At 54.8% G+C, this 20045-nt stretch overlaps 1 protein-coding gene across 6 annotated transcripts; it reads right to left on the reverse strand.

Annotated features, from left to right (window-relative positions):
- Positions 1–601: 601 nt before the first annotated feature.
- On the reverse strand, positions 602–19867 carry YJU2 (YJU2 splicing factor homolog). 6 transcript variants are annotated; one of them, XM_067033059.1, is made up of 8 exons: positions 19197–19842; positions 17150–17250; positions 14972–15116; positions 12893–13027; positions 10920–11101; positions 9351–9471; positions 5958–6102; positions 602–830 (listed from the first exon to the last, which is right to left on the reverse strand). In XM_067033059.1, the coding sequence occupies exons 1-8, from the start codon at positions 19218–19220 to the stop codon at positions 775–777; spliced, it is 909 nt and encodes a 302-aa protein (XP_066889160.1). In that variant the 5' UTR covers positions 19221–19842; the 3' UTR covers positions 602–774. The 6 variants fall into 6 exon arrangements, with proteins under 6 accessions (XP_066889160.1, XP_066889159.1, XP_066889157.1 ...); XM_067033058.1 differs by lacking the exon at positions 602–830 and adding an exon at positions 3345–3714 and having other exon boundaries at positions 19197–19311; XM_067033056.1 differs by lacking the exon at positions 602–830 and adding an exon at positions 3891–4499 and having other exon boundaries at positions 19197–19311.
- Positions 19868–20045: the final 178 nt, after the last annotated feature.

Raw genomic sequence — 20045 nt, forward strand, 5'->3', positions numbered from 1 at the left:
GGTGTGAGTCAGGAATAGCAATTAGAGGCCCTGGAGGCAGAATCAAAAGGCGTTTGACTTCCCTGCGCTTTTGAGCTGGTTTCTCCTGGGGCTGCCCCCACTCCCACTGCAGGAGCAGGGAGGAGGCTTGAGGAGGGGCGGGAGATGGTGGACGAGGGTTAGAGCCAGGCTGGAGGTCCGGCGGCCCTGCAGTGGTATGACCTTGAAAAGCCACGTAACCTCTTGGGTTTTGCCTTTCTGACTGGGGGAGGAGGGGGCAAGAGAGCAAAGCCAGGAGGCGGGCAGTGCATGGACAAAGGCAAGGAGACGGAGACGAGTGGTCTGGGGGTCCTGGGCTGAGGGGACCTCTCTTCCCCCAGCATTCAGGGTCTGAAAGACGGTTTATCAGGGTCTCCTCCATCAGGGTCTCCTCCCGGGTAGTGCTGGGTTTCTGGAATCCCAGCCCACCTGACCTTGAGTAAGTGACCTGGCCTGTTTTCCCGTCTGTGAAATGGAACAACAGCTAACCTCTGTTGAGCGCTTACTGCCTGGCACTGTTTTTGGGTGCCTTAAAAAAAATTTTTTTTTAAATAAATGTATTTATTTTTTACTTATTTATTTTTGTCTTCGCTGCTGCGAAGGGGGCTCTCTCTAGTTGCGGGGAGCGGGGGCTACTCTTTGTTGAGGTGCGTGGACTTCTCACTGCGGTGGCTTCTCTTGTCGTGCAGCACAGGCTCTAGGCTCATGGGCTTCAGTAGTTGCGGCACTCGGGCTCAGTAGTTGTGGCGCATGGGCTTAGTTGCTCCACGGCGTGTGGGGTCTTCCCGGACCAGGGCTCGAACCCGTGTCCCCTGCATTGGCAGGCGGATTCTCAACCACTGCACCACCAGGGAAGGGAAGCCCCTGAATTATATTTCCTTGTATGGCATACAGTAAGTGCTCAATATATGCTTAGGGTGGATGGGACCTCAGGAAGAAGCCAGAGGAGGTCCCTGGCTGGGGGCTGTGCCTGCTCTCGTCTCACGGATCCCCATGTCTGCAGGGCGGATGGGAGCCAAGGCACCAGGACAGGAGGGGACCAAGTGGGGATGACCCATGGTGGGGCCTATAACCTCCTGATCTGCTGGAGGAGACATGGCCCTGATTTAGGAGTTCCTAGTCTGATGGGAGAGACGACCTCTGCTCTCAGAAGCTCCTGGACACAGCCCTGCCTTCAGCTCACACTCTGATGGAAGAGACATGGTCCTGCCCTCAGAAGACCCCAGTCTGATGGAGGAGACGTGTGCAAGCATTAATAGGCTCCCAGTCTGAAGGGAGAGGCACGGCTCTGACCTTAGGAGCTTCCAGTCTGATGGAGGAGGCATAAGACTGACCTTCGAAGTACCGAGTCTGACGCAGGAAATATGTGCTTGCTTTCAAGGGCTCCCAGTCTAACACCGGCCTTCCAGGGCCCCAACCTGATGGGGGAAGCACAGACCATTCCCGGGAAGCTCCCAGTCTATAGGGCGTGGCGATCGAAGGTGTAGCGCACTTTCAAAGCCAGTTCCAGCCCCTCATGCACTCTGAGCCCTTGGCCAAGGAGCCTCCTGCCATCTGTAAAATGGGGCAGTGGGTAAGGGAGCATGTGCCCGAGGGCATGGGTGGCAGAGCCCTGGCATGGAGGGAGCTTGGGGCAGTGCTTGGCCCTCAGTGAGAGCTTGGGAAGCAGGAGCGGCCCCTTGTCTCCTTTGTGAAGCCCAGGCTCAGGAGGGAGGGGGCTCCGGCATAGGGGAGACCACCCCCCAAGTCCCTCTGATGTGCTCCGGCGGCCAGGCAGCCCCCAGGGGAGTTTTTTTTTGTTTTTTTTTTCCCCCCAGGGGAGTTGATGGAGGAGTTTGCGGATGAGGCTTGACAGCTCCCGAGGACCAGATGACAGACATGGAACTCGTGGGGAACGGGGACTGTCAGCAGCGAGCGGGCAAGGGCAGGCTCCAGAGAGCAAAAAGGGGGTGTGGATCTCGGGGTGGCGGGCTCAGGGCAGGGAGCGAGGGGGCGTGCGGGCTGAGGCCCTGGAGGGTCAGCAAACACAACAGACCCCCTGCCCGAAGTGTTGCTGTGCTGTCCCTCTGCCTGCTCGGCCCTGGGAACCCCTGCAAGGAACTTGGGGGACAGGAGCCAAACTGTTCCCAGGACACGGGTGGGAGAACCAAGCGTAAAAGCCTGCAGGGAAAGTAAGAATTAAAGAAACAATTCCAGTGCAGTGTGGGGGAAAGGGGAGGGTGGCAGAGAGTGGGCAGGAGCGTGGGGCTCCCTGGGCCTCAATTTCCTCATCCGTGAATGGGGAGATCCCCACTCAGGCGACATACATTAATTGAGCATCTACTAAGTGCCTGGCTGGTCTTAGGTGCTGGGGACACACTCATCAACACACGGACCCTTGCAAAGCTCACTGTGCAGGGGGGTCTGCGGGTAGACCCTCACGTGGCCCCCGTGACCCCAACTTCCTGGTTGTCACACCCATGTGAGCCCCTCCCCTGGAACGTGGGAGGGATTTGTAGCTTGCTTCTAACCATGGAACACGGCAACAGGGATGGGCCGTCACTTCTAGCAGACTCTCCTCGTGAAGCCAGTCCGTGCAGGCGAGGAACTGAGTGTGGCCTCTGGCTAAGGGTCCGTAAGTGAATTCTGCCAACAACCACGTGGGTGAGCTAGAAGCGGATCCTACCCCAGTCGCGCCTTCCAGTGAGACCCCAGCCACAGCCAACATCTCAATAGCAGCTGTAACGGACCCTGAAGCCGAGAACCCAGTGAAACCACATCCAGATTCCTGTTGTTTTAAGCTGCTAGATTTGGGGATCACTTGTTACACAGCACTAGGTAACTAATACAGGGAGCCACAAGCAGAATGCACACCTCCTAAGGTACTCCCATCAGAACTACCCTACCCTGCTTTAATTGCAACATTAGCGCCACCTCTAGTATCATTTGTTTACATCTTATTATATGAGTAAATATTTTGGCTTTGCAGGTCATAGAATCACTGTTTTAATCACTCACCTCTGCCACCGGGGAGCAAAGGCAGCCATGGGTGATATGCACACAAATGGGTGTGTAGGTGTGCCAATAAAACTTTATCTACAAAAATAGGCCACAGGCCACAGGCCACATTTGGCCTGTGGATCACAGTTTGGTAACCCATGTTTTAGAACGGAGTTAGGTTAACAATAATGTTAAGTAAATAATAGCAACGGATGGTGCACGTACACGGCAAAAACTGTGGTGGATTAAGAGCAATGGCAGTTCAGGAAACAGTCTGAAAGAATGAATCGACATGAAGCAGAGAGCCCCCAGCCCCCCAATTTCTTTTCACAACTGCTTAAGCTGGGTGACTTCTTGACTTTTTATTTTTTGTTTTTATTTTTTATTCTTAGGCTGTGCCGAGCAGCTTTCGGGATCTTAGTCCCCCCACCAGGGACTGAACAGGCACTCGGCAGTGAAAGCACCGAGTCCTAACCACTGGACCGCTGGGGGATTCCCTGGATGACATTTTAACCCAGAGTCTCTGAACGGCTGACGCCCAGGGCACTGTCTGCAGGATGCTGAGTTGGGGGAAAAACGGGCAGTGGTGCGCTGGTACGGGCTTCACAACTGGCTCTGGCGTGGGGAACTGGTTTGCAGCATCTGCCGATTTCCATGGTGTAAACACTCCGTGGTGGCCAATTTTAAGCCATAAATATGATGCTGCTGGGTGCAAAACTGGGAAGAGATGCACGAGGCATCAGTTCTCACTAGCTGCCAGTGTGGGCTGGCTAAGAATCGAACCCGCGCCCCTTGCGGTGGAAGCGCGGAGTCTTAACCACCGGACCGCCAGGGGAGTCCCTGTCAGGGCTTTGGAATCAGACCCACCCAGGTCCTGTCTTCGCAGCCATGGAGCTGTAATATAAGACCCCCAAGCCCTCATCAGAAGCCCTGGCTGGACCCTGGTTCACCTCGTTGTGCTGTCCCTAAGCAAGGAAATCACCGTAGGAAAGCGAATCCCCAAAGTGGGGGCATTTCATCCCCTAAACTCTGACAGTGAAAAACACAAAGCCTCATTATCAAATGCCAGATGACAGTCTCTGTGTGTGTGTCTGTGTGTGAGAGGAGGGCTAACATCTGTGACCCCGGGAGGGGCGGGAGACCAGAGATCGGGGCTGATCGAGTTGTGAAGCAGTCTGGCAGGGGCACAGGACCTTCAACTAGAAAATACTCCAGCAGGAGGGGATCACACGAGCTGGAATCTGGCAACCTTGAAAGAACACGAGCTTTGGAATCAGACTTGCTGGTTACATGCCCGTTACCAGCTTTCCACTGCTGCTTCACAAATTCTCCCCGAACTGAGTGTGGGAAACAATGAACATTTATTATCTCGCAGTTTCTGAGAGTCAAGAGTCCCGGACTGGCTAGGTTGCGTGCTTCTGCAGCCCCCTCCTCAGATGCTGGCAGAGAGAAGGCACCCCCAGGCCAGATCAGCAGGTTCCTTTCATGGGTTCCAGCTGGTTCTGGGGCGGGAAGGGATGGAGCCAACCAGTGGTGGGCGAGCTCACCCACGTGCCCAAAGCATCTCAGGATGTCAGTCGCGACAACCTCGAAGGCCTGCCAGAAGCTGCTCCGGGGATGTCGCCATGTGAGCGGGGGACCCCGAGCTCCGGAGCGGGGGAGGTGGGGGGATGGGAGAGAAACTGAGTCCCTCAGCTGAAGCCCTTGCTGACCCCACCAGCCTTGGAGGTCATTTGTGCTTGTCCGGGGGTGACTCTGGTTGGTCCCAGGGCCTCCTGCCCCAACGATGGGCTGGAGCTGGCTGTGTGATCTTGACCTGGGGAAGGGCCTGGGGGCAGGGCTCAGTTGCTGCCGCTGCTGTCCTCACTGTCCGAATACACACCCAGCTGGCTCAGAGAGGACGTGCCCGACATCTGGGGCGCAGGGCCAGCCACCTGCCCGTTCTTCACTGCACCTGGGGGAGAGGCGAGAGCTAGCCCACCTGCGGGCTGGGCCTGGGTGAGGCTGGGAGAGCAGGCTCAGCCATTCCTGCTTGTTTGCAGCCTCTGTGGAAAGTGCCTGGCAGGCCCACCATGGTTTAAACCCGTACACCCCTTGACCCAGCAGCTCTACTTCTGAAAGCTGATCTATGTGGGCAGAGGTACCCGTGCCGGGGGTGCAACACAGAAAACGGAAACACTCCAAGTCCCAAGTGACAAAGACGGGCAGACCCTGGCTCCACCACCCACCCTGGCTGTGTGGCTTTGGGCAAACGGCTTCACCTCTCTGGGCCTCAGTGTCCTCATCTGATAAATGGGGTAATAACTGTTCTGATAACAATGGCTCGTGTATCCGTAAGGCTCGCTGGGTGCCAGGATCTACCGCAGGCACCTGACATGGAGCAGCTCATGGAATCAGCCCCCAAACCCTACGAGGCCCTGGAGGTTGGTCCTGTTGTCATGAGCACCTTCCAGGACAGGAAGCTGAGGACCGGGGTTGAGGGCCCTCTACCAAGGCCACAGAACGAGCACGCGGAGACGGAGGGATCTGCACCCAGGCTGCCTGCCCTGGAAGCCTGCTCTTTCCACCTCGTCGGGCCGACCTCACCCTAATTCTCCATCTCCCGAGGGTCCGAGGAGCCACACACACAGAGAATCGGCGACACAACAACTGAGGTGCGGACGTCCAGGAACCAACCTGGAGGCTGGGGCCGGTGTCTACGTACGACGGACGGAAGACTGGGATACGGGCGGCCGTGGGATCGGACAATTTGTCCTACACGCCTCTTTCTGACTTGGGTTTTAAAAGCGAGCACTTGCTCCTTTTGTAATTACAAGAAAAAAGGGAACTGCAGCCCTTCTTCCCTTACCCCTGGTTGGGGGCACACCTCTCACCCCGCACAGGAACAGCACCGGGGGTGCTGCTGCCACCTGGTGGCCGCCCTCGGCACTGCATGAAGCTAAGGGGCTGCAAGAACCTACCTGGGGCGGGCAGGACCCCTCCTCGCCGGATGCTGCGGCCCGGGTCTGTTTTCTTCACCACGACCAGGCCAGACAGCTGGGGACTGCTGACAAAGGTGCCCACACTGCGCTCCCAGCTCTCCGCCTTCCTCTTGGCTTTTGGGGCCTGCAGTTTGTGGAGGGGGTAGCAGACGGCAGGCATGACTGGGTGGTCTGTCCCAGATCCTGCTCCTTCTCTGGCAGCCCAGTTCCTAGTCCCCAGCTGAGCCAGGATCTTTACCATTCCCACTCCCCCTGCTGTGCTGACCAACTCTCTTTCTCCTGCTTGAAACTCCTCTGTGGCCCCCCCCACCCTGCGCTTACACCTCCTAAATCACACCGTGACCGCTCACCTCCACGCCTTTACCCGTGCCATTCCCTCCACCTGGAATGCCCCCTTTGCTTCTTGAACTCCTACTCATCCTCCAATACCCATCTCAAGTATCTGCTCCCCTGGGAAGCCTTTCCTCACATTTCAAGCTCAAGTGCGTGCTGCACGTCTGTGCCCGCAGTGGCCTCCACTGCCTTATTAACTGCCTCCGCAACCAAGCTGCGGGGTCCTGCCTTGTTCACTGCTGGGTCCGAAGTAGGTGCTCAATCCACATGCTTGAGGGGAGGACAGAAGATGGGGGCACCCACTTTGGGGAGCCGTTAGCGGGAGGCAGAGAGGGGCTCAGCCCACCTCCAGCTCTTCAGTCACACCAGAAGGGACCCCTTTTATCTGTTTGATGTTTAAATAGAGGAACTGGAAACCACTAGATGCAGGAGGCCCTGTCGGAGCTGGGAGCTGAGGGTATAGGGGGAGCAGGCCGGCAGGGGGCTGCCCGCACGGAGCTCACCGTCTGGGGAGGAAGAGGGTGGATGAGCAAGTGGATGCTCAGGACACCACTGTCTTTTTCTTTTTTTGGCTGCACGGCACGAGGGATCTTAGTTTCCCGACCAGGGATCAAACCCGTGCCCCCTGCATCGGGAATAGGAAGTCTTAACCACTGGACCGCCACGGAAGTCCCCAGACACCATTGTCTTGATCGGTGATGTGAAAGAAAGAAGTCAGGGTGGTGTGACAGGGTGGCGGGGGACAGCTACCGCTGATCGGGGGCCAGCAGTGCCGAGGTCAGAACGCAGTGCTGAGGTCAGCAAGCAGAGATGGGAGACAGGACTGAGCCTGGCCCATCCGAGGGGGCTGGCACAGCTGGGGCGGGGAATAGGGCAGGAGGAGGACACAGCGGCCTCGCTGCATCCCCCGCGTGTGGTAACCGAGACAGAGGCCATCCGCTGGGGGCACAGCAAGAGAATGGCAGTCCCAGCCGAAGCTTGCTTATCTGGCACCACCGAACTGACAGGCGGAGCTAGCTGCTATCCTTCACCTTTCATCAAACGCCATTACAGGTCCCCATTAAACTAAACCCAGGGAACAGAGGGGTGAGAGAGAGATGTTTCCGTAAAAGTTATGGTGAAGTTTGTGTAAAGCAAAATACAAGAAGTCCACCATCAAATTAGCTATGAGCACGGTAACTGTAAGAAACTGGCCAGTGGGCTTCCTTGGTGGCTCAGTGGTTAAGAATCTGCCTGCCAATGCAGGGGACATGGGTTCGAGCCCTGATCCGGGAAGATCCCACATGCCACAGAGCAAAGCCTGTGCGCCACAACTACTGAGCCCGTGCTCTAGAGCCTGCGAGCCACAACTACTGAGCCCGTGTGCTGCAACTACTGAGCCTGCCAACCACAACTACTGAGCCTGCGTGCTGCAACTACTGAAGCCCACGCTCCTAGAGCCTGTGCTCCGCAACAAGAGAAGCCACCGCAATGAGAAGCCCGGGCACTGCGACAAAGAGTAACCCCCGCTCGCTGCAACTACAGAAAGCCCGCACAGCAGCAGCGAAGACCCAACGCAGCCAGAACTAACTAAGTAAATAAATTAAAAAAAGAAAAAAAAAAGACTGGGGGGAAATCATACAAGGCCAGACTGCTTTGAAAGTAACTCCAATCTCTTGTCTCACTTGAAAGAAAAAAAGATGAAACTTTAGACCATGAATTCTGAGGCTGGTTTATGCAAGAGAGACAGCGTGAGAACTCTGATCAGGGGATACAGCCTCAAGGAAAACACTTTGGTTCTATGTCAAGAGGTTAATGGGTGAGTGAGAGTACACAAGCCCCGAACCTGCTCTCTTCAGACACTTATAGAATTCTCAGCTGGAACATGGCTGCCTCAGTGAAACACGTTTCCCAGCCTCCTTTGCAGCAGGATGTGGTCAGGTGGCTCAGTTCTGACCAATGGGGTGTGAGCAGAAGCATGTAGTCAACCAAGGGTATAGTTACCCTCAAGGTCCTCCTCCCCTGTCCCCACCTCTTTCCACTGGCTGGGATGTAGACGTGGTACTGAGCTGCCCTGCAATGAGGGCATCATCCTTGGGATGGCAGGACAATGAGGACCCGGACACCAGGGTCTACCTTCTCTGTTCTGCACAGCCCCGCACAACTGTTATTCGAGAGAAAAGTAACTTCCATGCGGTTGAAATGGCTGTCACTTGGGTCCTGTCCAGTGGCTAGACTTGTATTTAACTAATACAGACCAGGAACATGTTTTGAATTAAAATAATAAGTTTCTGGGGGTGTCTGTGCTATTTATGATTTCCCACTTTAACACCCTCCTTCGATTAACAAACCAGAGTGGCCTTGACCACCCTGGATAAGACACCTGTGGCGGAAAATACTAGCTCCCGCCCCAAATGCTCTTCTTTCTTTCTGCCAGCAAGGGCAGCTAGAGGAGGCAGCTCCCAGCCTCCCTCGCAGAGGGATGCGGCCATGTGACTATGCCCGGCCATTGGGGCTCGAGGAGAATGGAGGCGGGCTGCATCTGAACCTGGGCCTCCAGGCGCTGGCTGGTGGTCCTCCACACATGCTCCGCCTTCCTGCCGATGGAACGCCAGGGTGCTCTGAGCCAGCTGCGACCGTGGAGTTGGCATCCATGTCCCAGGACAGGGCAGAACTAGGAGACGGGAGGAGCCTGGATCCCTGAATGACTGAATGGAGCAGGGCTGCCTGGAAGTCCAGCCCAGGACTGTGAAGTGACTAAGAAATAAACGTCTGCCTGATGTGTCTAAGTGTGGGGAGTCTCCTTGTTTCTGCAGCTGAAGCAGCGGTGGAAAACTACAGTCCCAGAGGCCTGCCACCTGTTTTTGTAAATAAAGTTTTATTGGCACCCGGCCACGCCCACTTATTCACGTACTATCTACGGCTGTTTAGTGCTATGATGGTGGAGTTGACCACTTACGACCCAGACTGGCCTTTCAAGACGAAGTTAGGCCAACCCCTGGCTTACTCTGTCCCTGCTTCACCTGAGAGCATGTGGAGATGTGGGCGGGCCCCACTCACCTCGTCCAGGATGGCGGTGGGGTTGGGCAGGAGGGCCTGCTGGGGCTGGGTGGGAGCAGCATCCTCCTCTGAATCGGAGTCTTCCAGGAGTCTTCGTTTCCTAGATTCTTCCACTAAGGCCCTGCGGGAAGGAATGTGGGACTTGGGAACGTGCTCTGTTGTGGGACGATGGCCAGGAGCCCACCCCCCACTGAGGTGCACTGCCTGGCTGCCCTGTCCTGATCTCACTGAGTGGGGGATGGGGATGCACAAGTAATTAAAAAAAAAATTCTCTGTCCAGGGGCTTCCCTGGTGGCGCAGCGGTTGGGAGTCCACCTGCCAATGCAGGGGACGCAGGTTCAAGCCCTGGTCCAGGAAGATCCCACATGCCACGGAGCAACTACGCCCGTGAGCCACAACTACCGAGCCTGCGCTCTGGAGCCCGTGAGCCACAACTGCTGAGCCCGTGTGCTGCAACTACTGAGGCCCGCGCTCCGGAACAAGAGAAGCTGCTGCTGTGAGAAGCCCAGGCACCGCAATGAAGAGCAGCCCCTGCTGGCCGCAACTAGAGAAAGCCCGCGCGCAGCAACGAAAACCCGACCCAACACAGCCGGAAATAAATAAATTAAATAAATAAATTTAAAAAAAAAAAAGTTCTTTGTTCACTGAGCCCAGTGGGGTGGTTAAGTGCCTGGAGGCCAGAACCAGTCTGGGTTTGAGCCCCAGCTGGGGGGCTTCAGTCAGGGCTGTGCTGGGAGCTCCGTGAACCTCAGTTCTCTTGACCACCATAACGACAGAGCCAAACTCAGAACAGTGCCTGGCACCCAGAAGGGGCTTGATAAACGCAGACTCCCCTCAGCGTTATTCATGGTATCACTGGCCTGCCAACCCGATAGCAGCTACTATGTGCCTGACCCTGTTCCAGGCCATGGAAGCAGAGGTCAAACCAAGTCCCTGTTCGGACTTTGGATGAGGGGAGATAGATGGTGAATCGGGAAAGGGGCAAATCAGCAAGAAGGTTCCAGAGAGTGGGAGGCGCCGGGCAGAAGCAGCATGCACACAGCAGGCCTGAGGCCAGATCCTCAGAAAGGTCGGCTCGCCAGGCCAGCCCTCGGGGGGCATCTGGATCTGGAGCTGGGGGCTCCTGCCACCCCCACTGAGGGGGGCCCCCTGTCCCGACACGCGCACGTGCCCTCCTCCTGGGTCTGGGGTCTCGGCCGTGCCGGGCCGAGGTGCCTGCGTGACCGGCCCCCAGTGAGAGCCCCTGGCTGGGTCTCGTGGGCCTCCCCGGGGACCGCCCCTCCCTCTGCTGTCACGCCTCGTCTGGGGGGAGGGAGCCCGTCCTGAGGGACTCTGCCGGGAGAGGACTCTGCCCCAGCTGCCTTTTCCTTCTGCTGATTTTGCTCTAACTTTTCACCGTAATTCACTCATCAAACCTGGGGGCGGTCCTGGGGGCCCCGAGACACAAGGTGACATGGGGAGGGGGATGCGGGGGAGGCCTCCCTGAGATGGTGGCACGCGAGGGAGCTGTGGAAAGATCCGGAAGGGGGGTTCCGGGCAGAGAACAGGGCCCCGCGCACCCCGACTCACGCCGCCTCCCGCTCCTCCTCCTCCTGCTCCTGCTGCCGCCGCTCCTCCTCCGACAGGCGGTGCTGCCGCAGCATGGCCTCGAAGTCCACGTGGGCCTGCCGCTGGTTCAGGTCCTTGAGCTCCTGCAGGTTCTCCAGAACCTCCATCTCCAGCTTGGAGTCCTTGGTTCTGTTCTCCAGCACCTGGCAGGTGTGCAGACGCAGGGCCGAGTGAGCTGGGATTCCACCCCTCCACGTGGCCTGCCTGGCCTCTGGGGTCACCACGGGCAAGGGGAGACCCCCCCACCCTGGGGCCTCGATCCACAGCACCTGGTCCCACAGCTATACCCATTTCACGGCTCGGAACACTGAGGCTCGGGGAGGGGAAGTGATTGCCCAAGACCACGCGGCTGGTCAACGGTGGAGCCAGGTGGCCTGGGCTTTCAGCCTGGCTCCGTCACTAAGCAAAAGTAATAAAGATTAAAAAAAAAAAGACGATCTGAGCAACTGGTGTGTGCCAGGCTCCAGGCTAAGATGATTCCAGACATAATCTCATTTAATCTTCGCAATAACCCCCACTTTACAGACGAAGAAACTGAGGCTCAGAGAGGTGAGCTTGGCCCCGCCAGGTCTCAGAGAGGTGGCTTTGGAGCCAGGCAGGGCTGGGAATGAATCTTGCCTTGGCTGCTTCCTGGCTATGTGACCCCGTTGAACTAACCCTCTGGGAAACGGCAGTTGTGGTAGTTTGAAAATACGTCCACAAGTTCTTTCACGCTCTTCCTTCCCAGAAGTGGAGCCTAACTCCCCTCCCTGTGAGGGTGGGCTGGTGTAGTAACTCGCTTCTGATGAACACGACAGGACCAATGACGGTGTGTCCCTTCCGAGACCGGGGCTCCTCCTTGTTCTCTCTGGGACTCTCGCTGGGGGAGGGGGAGAAGCCCGCGTGTGGTGAGGAGGCTCAGGCAGCGCTGTGGAGAGGCCCACGCGGACAGGACATGAAGCCTCAAGGGAATGGCCACGTGAGGGGGCCACCCTGGAAGTGGCTCCTTCAGCCCCAGCTGAGCCATCAGATGAGGCAGCCCCGGAAGACAGCTTGACTGTGACCTTGGGAGGGACCCATAGAACCATCTAGCGAAGCTGCTCCTGGATTCCTGACCCTCAGAAACTGTGGGACAGTAAATGCTGGAAGTTGCAAAGTTTTGAGTCGACTTGTTACACAGGGACAGCTAACCAGTACCAGGGTAATAACCCCGTGCTGGCCAGTGTAGCAGTAACTAGAGCAGCGCGTGGACAGCACTGAGGGAGCTCCAGGAATACAGCAAACTACCTCCAAGGCCTATTTCCCTCCCTGCTGCTCCACACAGCTGCTCAAAACATCGGATCAGATCTGACACGGCTTGATCAGAAAACATAGCTGGGGCTTCCCTGGTGGCGCAGTGGTTGAGAGTCCGCCTGCCGATGCAGGGGACACGGGTTCGTGCCCCGGTCCGGGAAGATCCCACATGCCGCGGAGCGGCTGGGCCCGTGAGCCATGGCCGCTGAGCCTGTGCGTCCGGAGCCTGTGCTCCGCAACGGGAGAGGCCACGACAGTGAGAGGCCCGCATACCGCCAAAAAAAAAGGAAAACATAGCAGGCAGAGGCGTGAGGGTCCAGAAGAGATGGGAATTATGGGGGTGGGAGGAGACAGAGGAGAACATGGACTTTCTACTATTTATGAGAAAGATGAAAAAAATGTCCAGTTAAAGATGAAAATAACTTCTCTAAGGGATAACAAAAGGAGTATCAACATTTATGAATTACTATGTGCCAAGCTGTGTTCTAAGAGTTTTATGTGTATGAACTCATTTAACCCTCACCACAAGTGTATGAGGGGAGCACAATTCTCATCTCGTTTTACAGATGAGGACGCTGAGACACAGAGAGGCCAAGTGCCTTGGCCAAGGTCACACACACACACACACACACACACACACACACACACGTGCACGCACTCACCTTCATGGGGTTGTTCAGCTCCTCATCCTCCCGTTCCTTCTGCACCCTCTTCTCCTCCTCCTCAAGGAGCTTCTCAGCCTGGAAGTTCCGCGTGGCTCCATGCTCCATGGTGTAGTCTGTGTTTTCGGGGTCTGTCTGGGAGGGAGGATGGGCAGACATCAGCACCTACACCTCTGAGCATCAAAAGCTTCTGCTGAACAGCAGCCAGCAGCCTGGGACACCTTCTCTCCACGTTTCACTCCTCTTAATACCAGTTCTTTCTTTTTCTTGCCTTATAGCTTTGGTAAGTACAGCTCTTTCTTTCTAGTGCTCCTGGCCCCTCCTGCAGAATCGCTGAACTCCCTAGCACAGACCTGCAGACCCTTCTCCACCTGCCCACTCCCTCCCTGCTGCCCTTCACCTTCCACGTTTGCAAAAAGAAGTCTCTGGGCCTCTGCACATATCCCTTCTGGCGTGCGTGTGTCTGTGTGTGCGCGCACGTGTGCACGCACTTGACCTTCTTCCCTTAATTATGAATTACATATCAAGTATGTATACAGCATGCTCCTATTTGCGTTTATAAAACGGAGAAGCAAAAGTATAACATGGTATCCTGGATGAGACCCTGGAACAGAAAGGTGACATTAGTGGAAAAGACTGAAATCCATGTCATGTCTGGAATTTGGCTAACAGTAATGATCCAGTGTTGGTTTCTTATTGTGGTGGATACACTGTGGAAATGGAAGACGTTAACAGGAGGGGAAGCTGGTGAGAGGCAGATGGGAACTCTCTGTGCTATCTTTGCAACTTCTCTGTAAATGTAAAAGTATTCCAAAATAAGAAGTTTACTATTTAAAAAGAAAGAGCAAGGAACAGAGTGATCCCTGTGTGTGCATGTGTATGCAGAGCACATTTTTTGAAAGCCATACAAGAAACTGTTATAAATGTCTCTATGCATGGGGGCTGGCTGGGCAGAGGGGAGCAGTAAACCAATTTTCCAGTGTTAATCCTGCAGTACTGTGGGAATTCTGTTTTTACCATATGCTCTCTCTCTCTCTCACACACACACACACACACACACACACATATATGCAATCCTAGTTATTTGAAATTCTTCACTATAAAGGCCGATTTATAACATTTTGCCGTAGTTTCTCAAGTCTTTAAAAAAATTCATATGTATTCATTAATATCTAAATATATACATACTTCATAATTCAGGTAAAAAAAACATATTCTGGAGACAACCAATATGTCCATCAGCTGGCAAATGGATAAAGAAAATGTGGCCCAACCATACAGTGGAATATTATTCAGCCCTGAAAAGGAGTAAAGCACTGATACATGCTACAACATTGATGGACTTTGAAAACATGATGCTCAGTGAGAGATGCCAGACACAAAAGGCTACAGAGTGATTCCACTGATAATGAAATGTCCGTAACAGGCAATCCACAGACACAGAAAGTGGATTCGTGGTTGACAGGGGCTGGGGAGAGGGATGGGGAGTGACTGCTGATAGGGTTGGGGCTTAATTTTGGGGTGAAGAGAACATCCTGGAATTAGAGAAGACGGCCTGGTACGTTAGGAATATAAACCACTGAATTATACAATTTAAAAGGGAGAATTGCATGGCATATAAATCACACCTCAGAAAGCTATTGTTAAAAAAGTAATTAAAATATATCATTTTTTAATGTACTTTTTGTTTATTTTAACCAAATCTTGTTTTTTAAGCAAAGGAGAAAAGTCCCCAGCAAAAAAAATGCTCAAACAGTACAAAAGTATGTGAAGAGAAAACTATAAGTTCTCGTCATCCTTTCCCCAAACCTTTAATACCACCCTTAGAGTAACAAAGTGAAAACGTGACTGTTACTGGCTGTGCAATATTCCACCGTACAGTAGTTTGTCCCTTGAATCCCCTGTCACCGTACATCTAGGCTGCTTCTGGTTTTTTGCCTTTATACACAACACTGCTGTGAACTTCTCCCCAAACCTTTGCTGTTTTCTGCAGAGAAGGTGAAATGGGATTTCCTTGGAGGGAGAGGCCAGGAGCACTGACCCCCGGGGGAGGGAGGAGCAGCCTGGCTGGCCGCCTACCTTGAAGGTGATCTCTGCCAGGCAGCGCGTGCACTTGATGTAGAAGCGGAAGATGGGCAGGCCCAGGTAGGACTCGTTCTGCACCGTCTCTTTGCGGGCGTTGAACTTCTTGCCCTTGTAGATATATTCTCCACACGTCTTACACCTGTGGGGCAGGACAGGGACTCAAGCCATCTCGGTACCCTGGTTCTTACCGGTCGGACGCTTTAGCATTCTGGCAGATGGCTGCTTGCATACCTCCAGGGATGCGAAGCTCCCCCCGCCCCAAGAAGACTGCCCCACTGTGCGTACTGATTCCCTTAGACGGCATACTCTTCTCACTAATATCTGCCTGGGTCTCGGCTGAAGTGTTGCCTTCTTGGGAAGCACCCAGACTACCCAGACTAGGTGAGACTCGCCTATCATCCATTCCCGGAAGCAAGCCTGGAGTTCATGGGGCATCCTGACCTCCAAAGGGCGGATTCCACCAGGAGGGATGCCACAAGGAGCAAGGCAGAGCTCCCGCACCCTGCCCTCCCACGGCCCCTCCTGCTCAGATCCTGTGCTCCCTGGCCTCCTGGCTGTTCCTACAAACACCCCAGCTTGGTCTCACATCCGGGCCTTCGCCCTTGCAATTCCCATAGCCCGTGACACCTTCCATCCCTCAGATCCCGGTTCTGCTGGCATTTCTTCTGACGTTTGTCTGCCCATCCAGCGAAGCCCCCTCCCTCCCCAGCCACTGTCCAGTCCCTCTCTCTCTCTCGTGACCATCTATGTGTCCTACATGGGCCTTTCGTGAATATGCCTGAGCCCTTGTATATTATCTCTACTCCCCACCAGACGGCTCCAGGGGGTCAAGTCTTGTTATTTATTTATTTATTTGTTTGTTTGTTTATTTATTTATATTTTTGGCTGCTTTTGGTCTTCATTGATGCACGCGGGCTTTCTCTAGCTGTGGCGAGTGGGGCCTACTCTTCATTGCGGTGCTTGGGCTTCTCATTGCGGTGGCTTCTCTTGTTGTGGACCATGGGCTCTAGGCACGCAGGCTTCAGTAGTTGTGGCACACGGGCTCAGTAGTTGTGGCGCACGGGCTTAGTTGCTCTGTGGCATGTGGGATCTTCCCGGACCAGGGCTCGAACCCGTGTCCCCTGCATTGGTAGGTGGATTCTTAACCACTGCGCCACCAGGGAAGTCGCGGGGTGGGGGGTCAAGTCTTGATGCCCACAGTGTCCCTGGCACCCAGCCAAGGCCCTGGTGCACAGCAGGTGCCCAGTAAGTGACTGCTGAGGGAAAACGAATGAAGGAAGGGGAGAGAGAAAAGAATACGTAAACACGGGCTGAATTTCACTAACAAAGGTGGCTTTGATTACCACTTCGTTTCAGATGTGCTAAGATGTGAAAAATTGTGGTGAGGTACAGTAATTCCAAGGTGGTATGAAGGACGGGGCTTGGGGACTGTGATGAGGAGGGAAGGATGGAGGGGGTTAGGAGGGGGATCCGGAGAGCCTCTCTGATGGGGTGAGATCTAAGCCAAGTCTTGAAGGGTGAAAAAGAGCCAGCCAGGGCTTCCCTGGTGGCGCAGTGGTTAAGACTCTGCCTGCCAATGTGGGGACACGGGTTCGAGCCCTGGTCCGGGAAGATCCCACATGCCATGGAGCAACTAAGCCCGTGCGCCACAACTACTGAGCCTGCGCTCTAGAGCCCGTGAGCCACAACTACCGAAGCCCACACACCTGGAGCCCGTGCTCCGCAACGAGAAGCCACCACAATGAGAAGCCCACGCACCACAACGAAGACCCAACTCGGCCAAAAAAGAAAAAAAAAAGAGCCAGCCATGTGAGAGCAGAAAGAAAAGTGTCCCAGGCAGAGGCAACAGCTTGTGCAAAAGCCCTGGGGCAGGAACGGACAGGACTGCTGGAGGAAGTGAATGTACATACAGGACCCTGTCTCGTGTGCTCACTCTTACTACCAGTGACTGAGATCTCGACACAGGTACCAGCTGGGAGCTCTGAGACATCAGGGAGATTAGTCCTGAACAGCAGAAGGGTGAGGTCTGGCACAGTCACTCGCTCACTGGGTCCGCGTCTGAGCCAGGACCGACGACCTGCTCTGAGCACTGGGGACGGGACAGTCTCTGTGGGTGCCGGGCACTGGGTCTGTCCACCACGGCCAGTGCAGGGGCCCCACGGGGTCGCTCACCTCATGTTGAAGGGGGCCATCAGCCGCACCACGTACTGCCGGTCTTTGGGCAGCTTGAGCTTGGGGATCTTTGAAGGGTCGAAGTCAGGTGGGTAGTATTTCTGTGGGGAGGAAGGAAGGGTCAGGGGAGCTGCTTTCAGACGCAGGGGCAGGCCGGGGCCAGAGGGAAGGGGCTCTGGGGAGCTGTGTCTGGGTCCCCAAGACCACTCCCACGTTTGAGGATTTGGTGAGAGGACTCCTAGGACTCGCATACACTTGTCCTCATGGCTACTATTCATTACAGCAAAGGGATACAGAGAAAAACGAGCCAAGGGAAAAGGCGTGTGGGGAGGGGCCCAGCGAGACCGGACACAAGCTTCCAGAGACTTCTCCTGATGGAGTCAATTCTCCCAGTGATATATTGTATTGTGACAACATGTGTGAAATGTCCCCCAGCGAAGCTCAGGAAGACCCAGCACCCAGGGTTTTCACTGGGGGCTGGTGTGTAGGCACCTCTGCCTGGCGCGTATGACGATTCCAGACTCTAGACTCCCGGAGGGGAGCAGGTGCTCAGCATAAACCACACTGTTTGTACAAACAGTTTAACCCCAGGGAGCCATTCTTTTCAGAGAACATTGAGAACCATCCCAAAATTCAGGTTCCCGGATACCAGCCAAAGTCCAGCATTGCAAGCCAGCCTTTCCAAGGCAGCAGTCTCAAGCCTGTTGCACTAACTCTTTCTGCACAGGAGCCTGAGATGGGAGATGGGGGGAAGGAGAGTTTGGATTATGAAAGAGAACTACATGCGATAATCAGAAAATAAAGCACTTTGCATTTTGAGCCCTTACTAAGCTCCACGTAGTACACAGAGAGCTTTATGTCCCCTGCCTCATGGAATTCTTGCAAAGAAATGGTGTACCCATTTCACAGAGGGGGAAACGGTTCTGGTGGTTTCAGCTACTCAGGGTTACACGGTGTGAGCAGCAGCGCCAGGATTCAGACCCAGGGACACAGCTCTGGGTAAACTGTGGTACAGTGATTAGGAGCTTCAGTTATACAGCTGGCGGGGAGGGGTGTCTGTGTTTGATTCCTCTACTCTCTGGCTATTACATAACCTCTGGGCCTCAGTTTCCTCATCTGAAGAAGGGATAACCTGTCCCCCGAGAAGACTTGATGAACAAGGCACTTAGAGCTGTGCCTGGCACACAGAAGTATCTACCAGCAAGTTATGGAAATAGCTAGGCTGCCAGTTGGATCCTCGGGATGGAAGGACTTTCACAGACTCGAAGTCCGGCACACTGCACTGGGGCTGGCTGGGGCTGAATTCCTAATATAGTGTTTAAAAGATTAGAGCACTGAGTCACTGTAAGGGACGTCATCCTGGGCTCCAAGCCACCAGTCTGGAGGTCTCCTCTCTACTCCGTCCAGACATTTTAGGCTTGCTGGGGAGCTCACCCACTTCCTGGGAGCACACACCCTGCTGAAGGACGGGGAACAGGGACTCAGAGTTCCAGAGCGCTCTCCTCCAGAAGCTGAATCCTGCCTTCCAGAGACCAGCTCCACACCCCAAGAGTCCCAGTTTTCCGCAACAGAACTGGGAGAAGTTGAGGCAATTGGAAGGGTCCCTGCCAGGAGCAGAAGAGCTTAGCAAAGCCTAATCCCTCCAAGGAACACGACTGGCTAGAACCCCAGGCGGGGAAGGATTTAACAGAGCCACGCCTCCTGGAGATGAGGCTGTAAAGTGGGAATACCAATATCCTAAGGAGGCTCCGCCCCCAAGGGAAGTGATTGGATAATTCCCTTCAGAAAATCCAATCAGAAGTGATTGGGTAAATAGCCTAAGCTCCGCCCCCACAGGTGACTGGGTACACCCCAGCCTCGAGGGGAAGGCTTAGTGAAGGCCCACCCCCCGCAGAAAGTGATTAGGAGGAGTCTAATTGCCCCGCCCTTCAGAGGGCCGTTGGGGAAGAAAGCTAAGGCCCTAATAGGACAGTATAAGTAGCCCTCCTCGGCCCGAGCTCCGAGATGCCCCGCCCCAGGTCGAAAAACCTTGCTGCCCAACACTTACGTTTAAAACTTTTCGCTCCGACATCTTTACCTCCTACTCTTCTCACGACCACGAGAATCCTGAATACGCTGAGCGCTTGTCGAACTTCCCCGACCATCTACCCCTTGTATTTCTGCTTCCGTCACTTCCTTCAGCCGCTGTTATTGGCTGCTGCGTACACAGCTTGCCTTTTCATTGGTTCAGATCCCCGCCTGTCAACATTCGAGTCCGTGTGTATTCCCTCCCCAGTTGCAACCTCGGTAAGGGCGCAACGCAAGGTTCCGGCGTCGGTGTGGATTTGAAGTTCCGAGGAGGAGGCGCTGCGCCCTCTAGAGGTGAGCAGCGACTGGTTAAAATTTCGTCGTCACGCAACGCGGCTGCTGGTCGCTACATTCCCTGTGGTTCTTTTATTCAGCAAATGTAGAACTCAGCGTTGAGCGCTTACCTTGTGTGTTGGGTTCCGGGAACCTACACATCGTTCCCCTGTCCCTAGCGCTCACCTGAGGACAGGGGCAGTTCTTACGATCCACACAGCTCCACAAAGAAGCACCCTGGACGCCCCCCCACCCCAAGTTTATCTTGAGTCATAGTTAGAGACTCAAAGACCAGGCTCTAAACCTACCTCCCCCTACAAACACTCGCTCCCTGATGTTCTCCCACGTTGTTTGCCTCTGCGTTGTCCCTCTAAAGAGGTCGTTCCTTCCCTAGCCTCCTCCCTTCCTTTTACAAATGTTTGTTCTGTGTCAAAGACGTGCTCAGTCACTGGGGACACATCAGAGAACAAGACGTAAGATTTCTGCCCTCATGGAGGTCACAGTCTGTCTGGTGGGACTGATGGGACAATAAACACAGAAAAAAAACCCCTTTCAG

Source organism: Kogia breviceps, chromosome 4 (assembly GCF_026419965.1).
Source record: "Kogia breviceps isolate mKogBre1 chromosome 4, mKogBre1 haplotype 1, whole genome shotgun sequence".
Classification (NCBI taxonomy): Eukaryota; Metazoa; Chordata; class Mammalia; order Artiodactyla; family Physeteridae; genus Kogia; species Kogia breviceps.

Excerpts from the sequence above, each read along its gene's own strand:
- YJU2 (XM_067033056.1), bottom strand. The coding sequence starts at position 19,220 with ATGTCGGAGCGAAAAGTTTTAAAC. Across the intron at positions 17,251-19,196 it reads CGGAGCGAAAAGTTTTAAAC|AAATACTACCCACCTGACTT; the intron begins GTAAGTGTTGGG and ends TCCTCCCCACAG. Across the intron at positions 4,500-5,957 it reads AGGGGTCCTGCCCGCCCCAG|AACCAGCTGGAACCCATGAA; the intron begins GTAGGTTCTTGC and ends TTCCCGCCCCAG.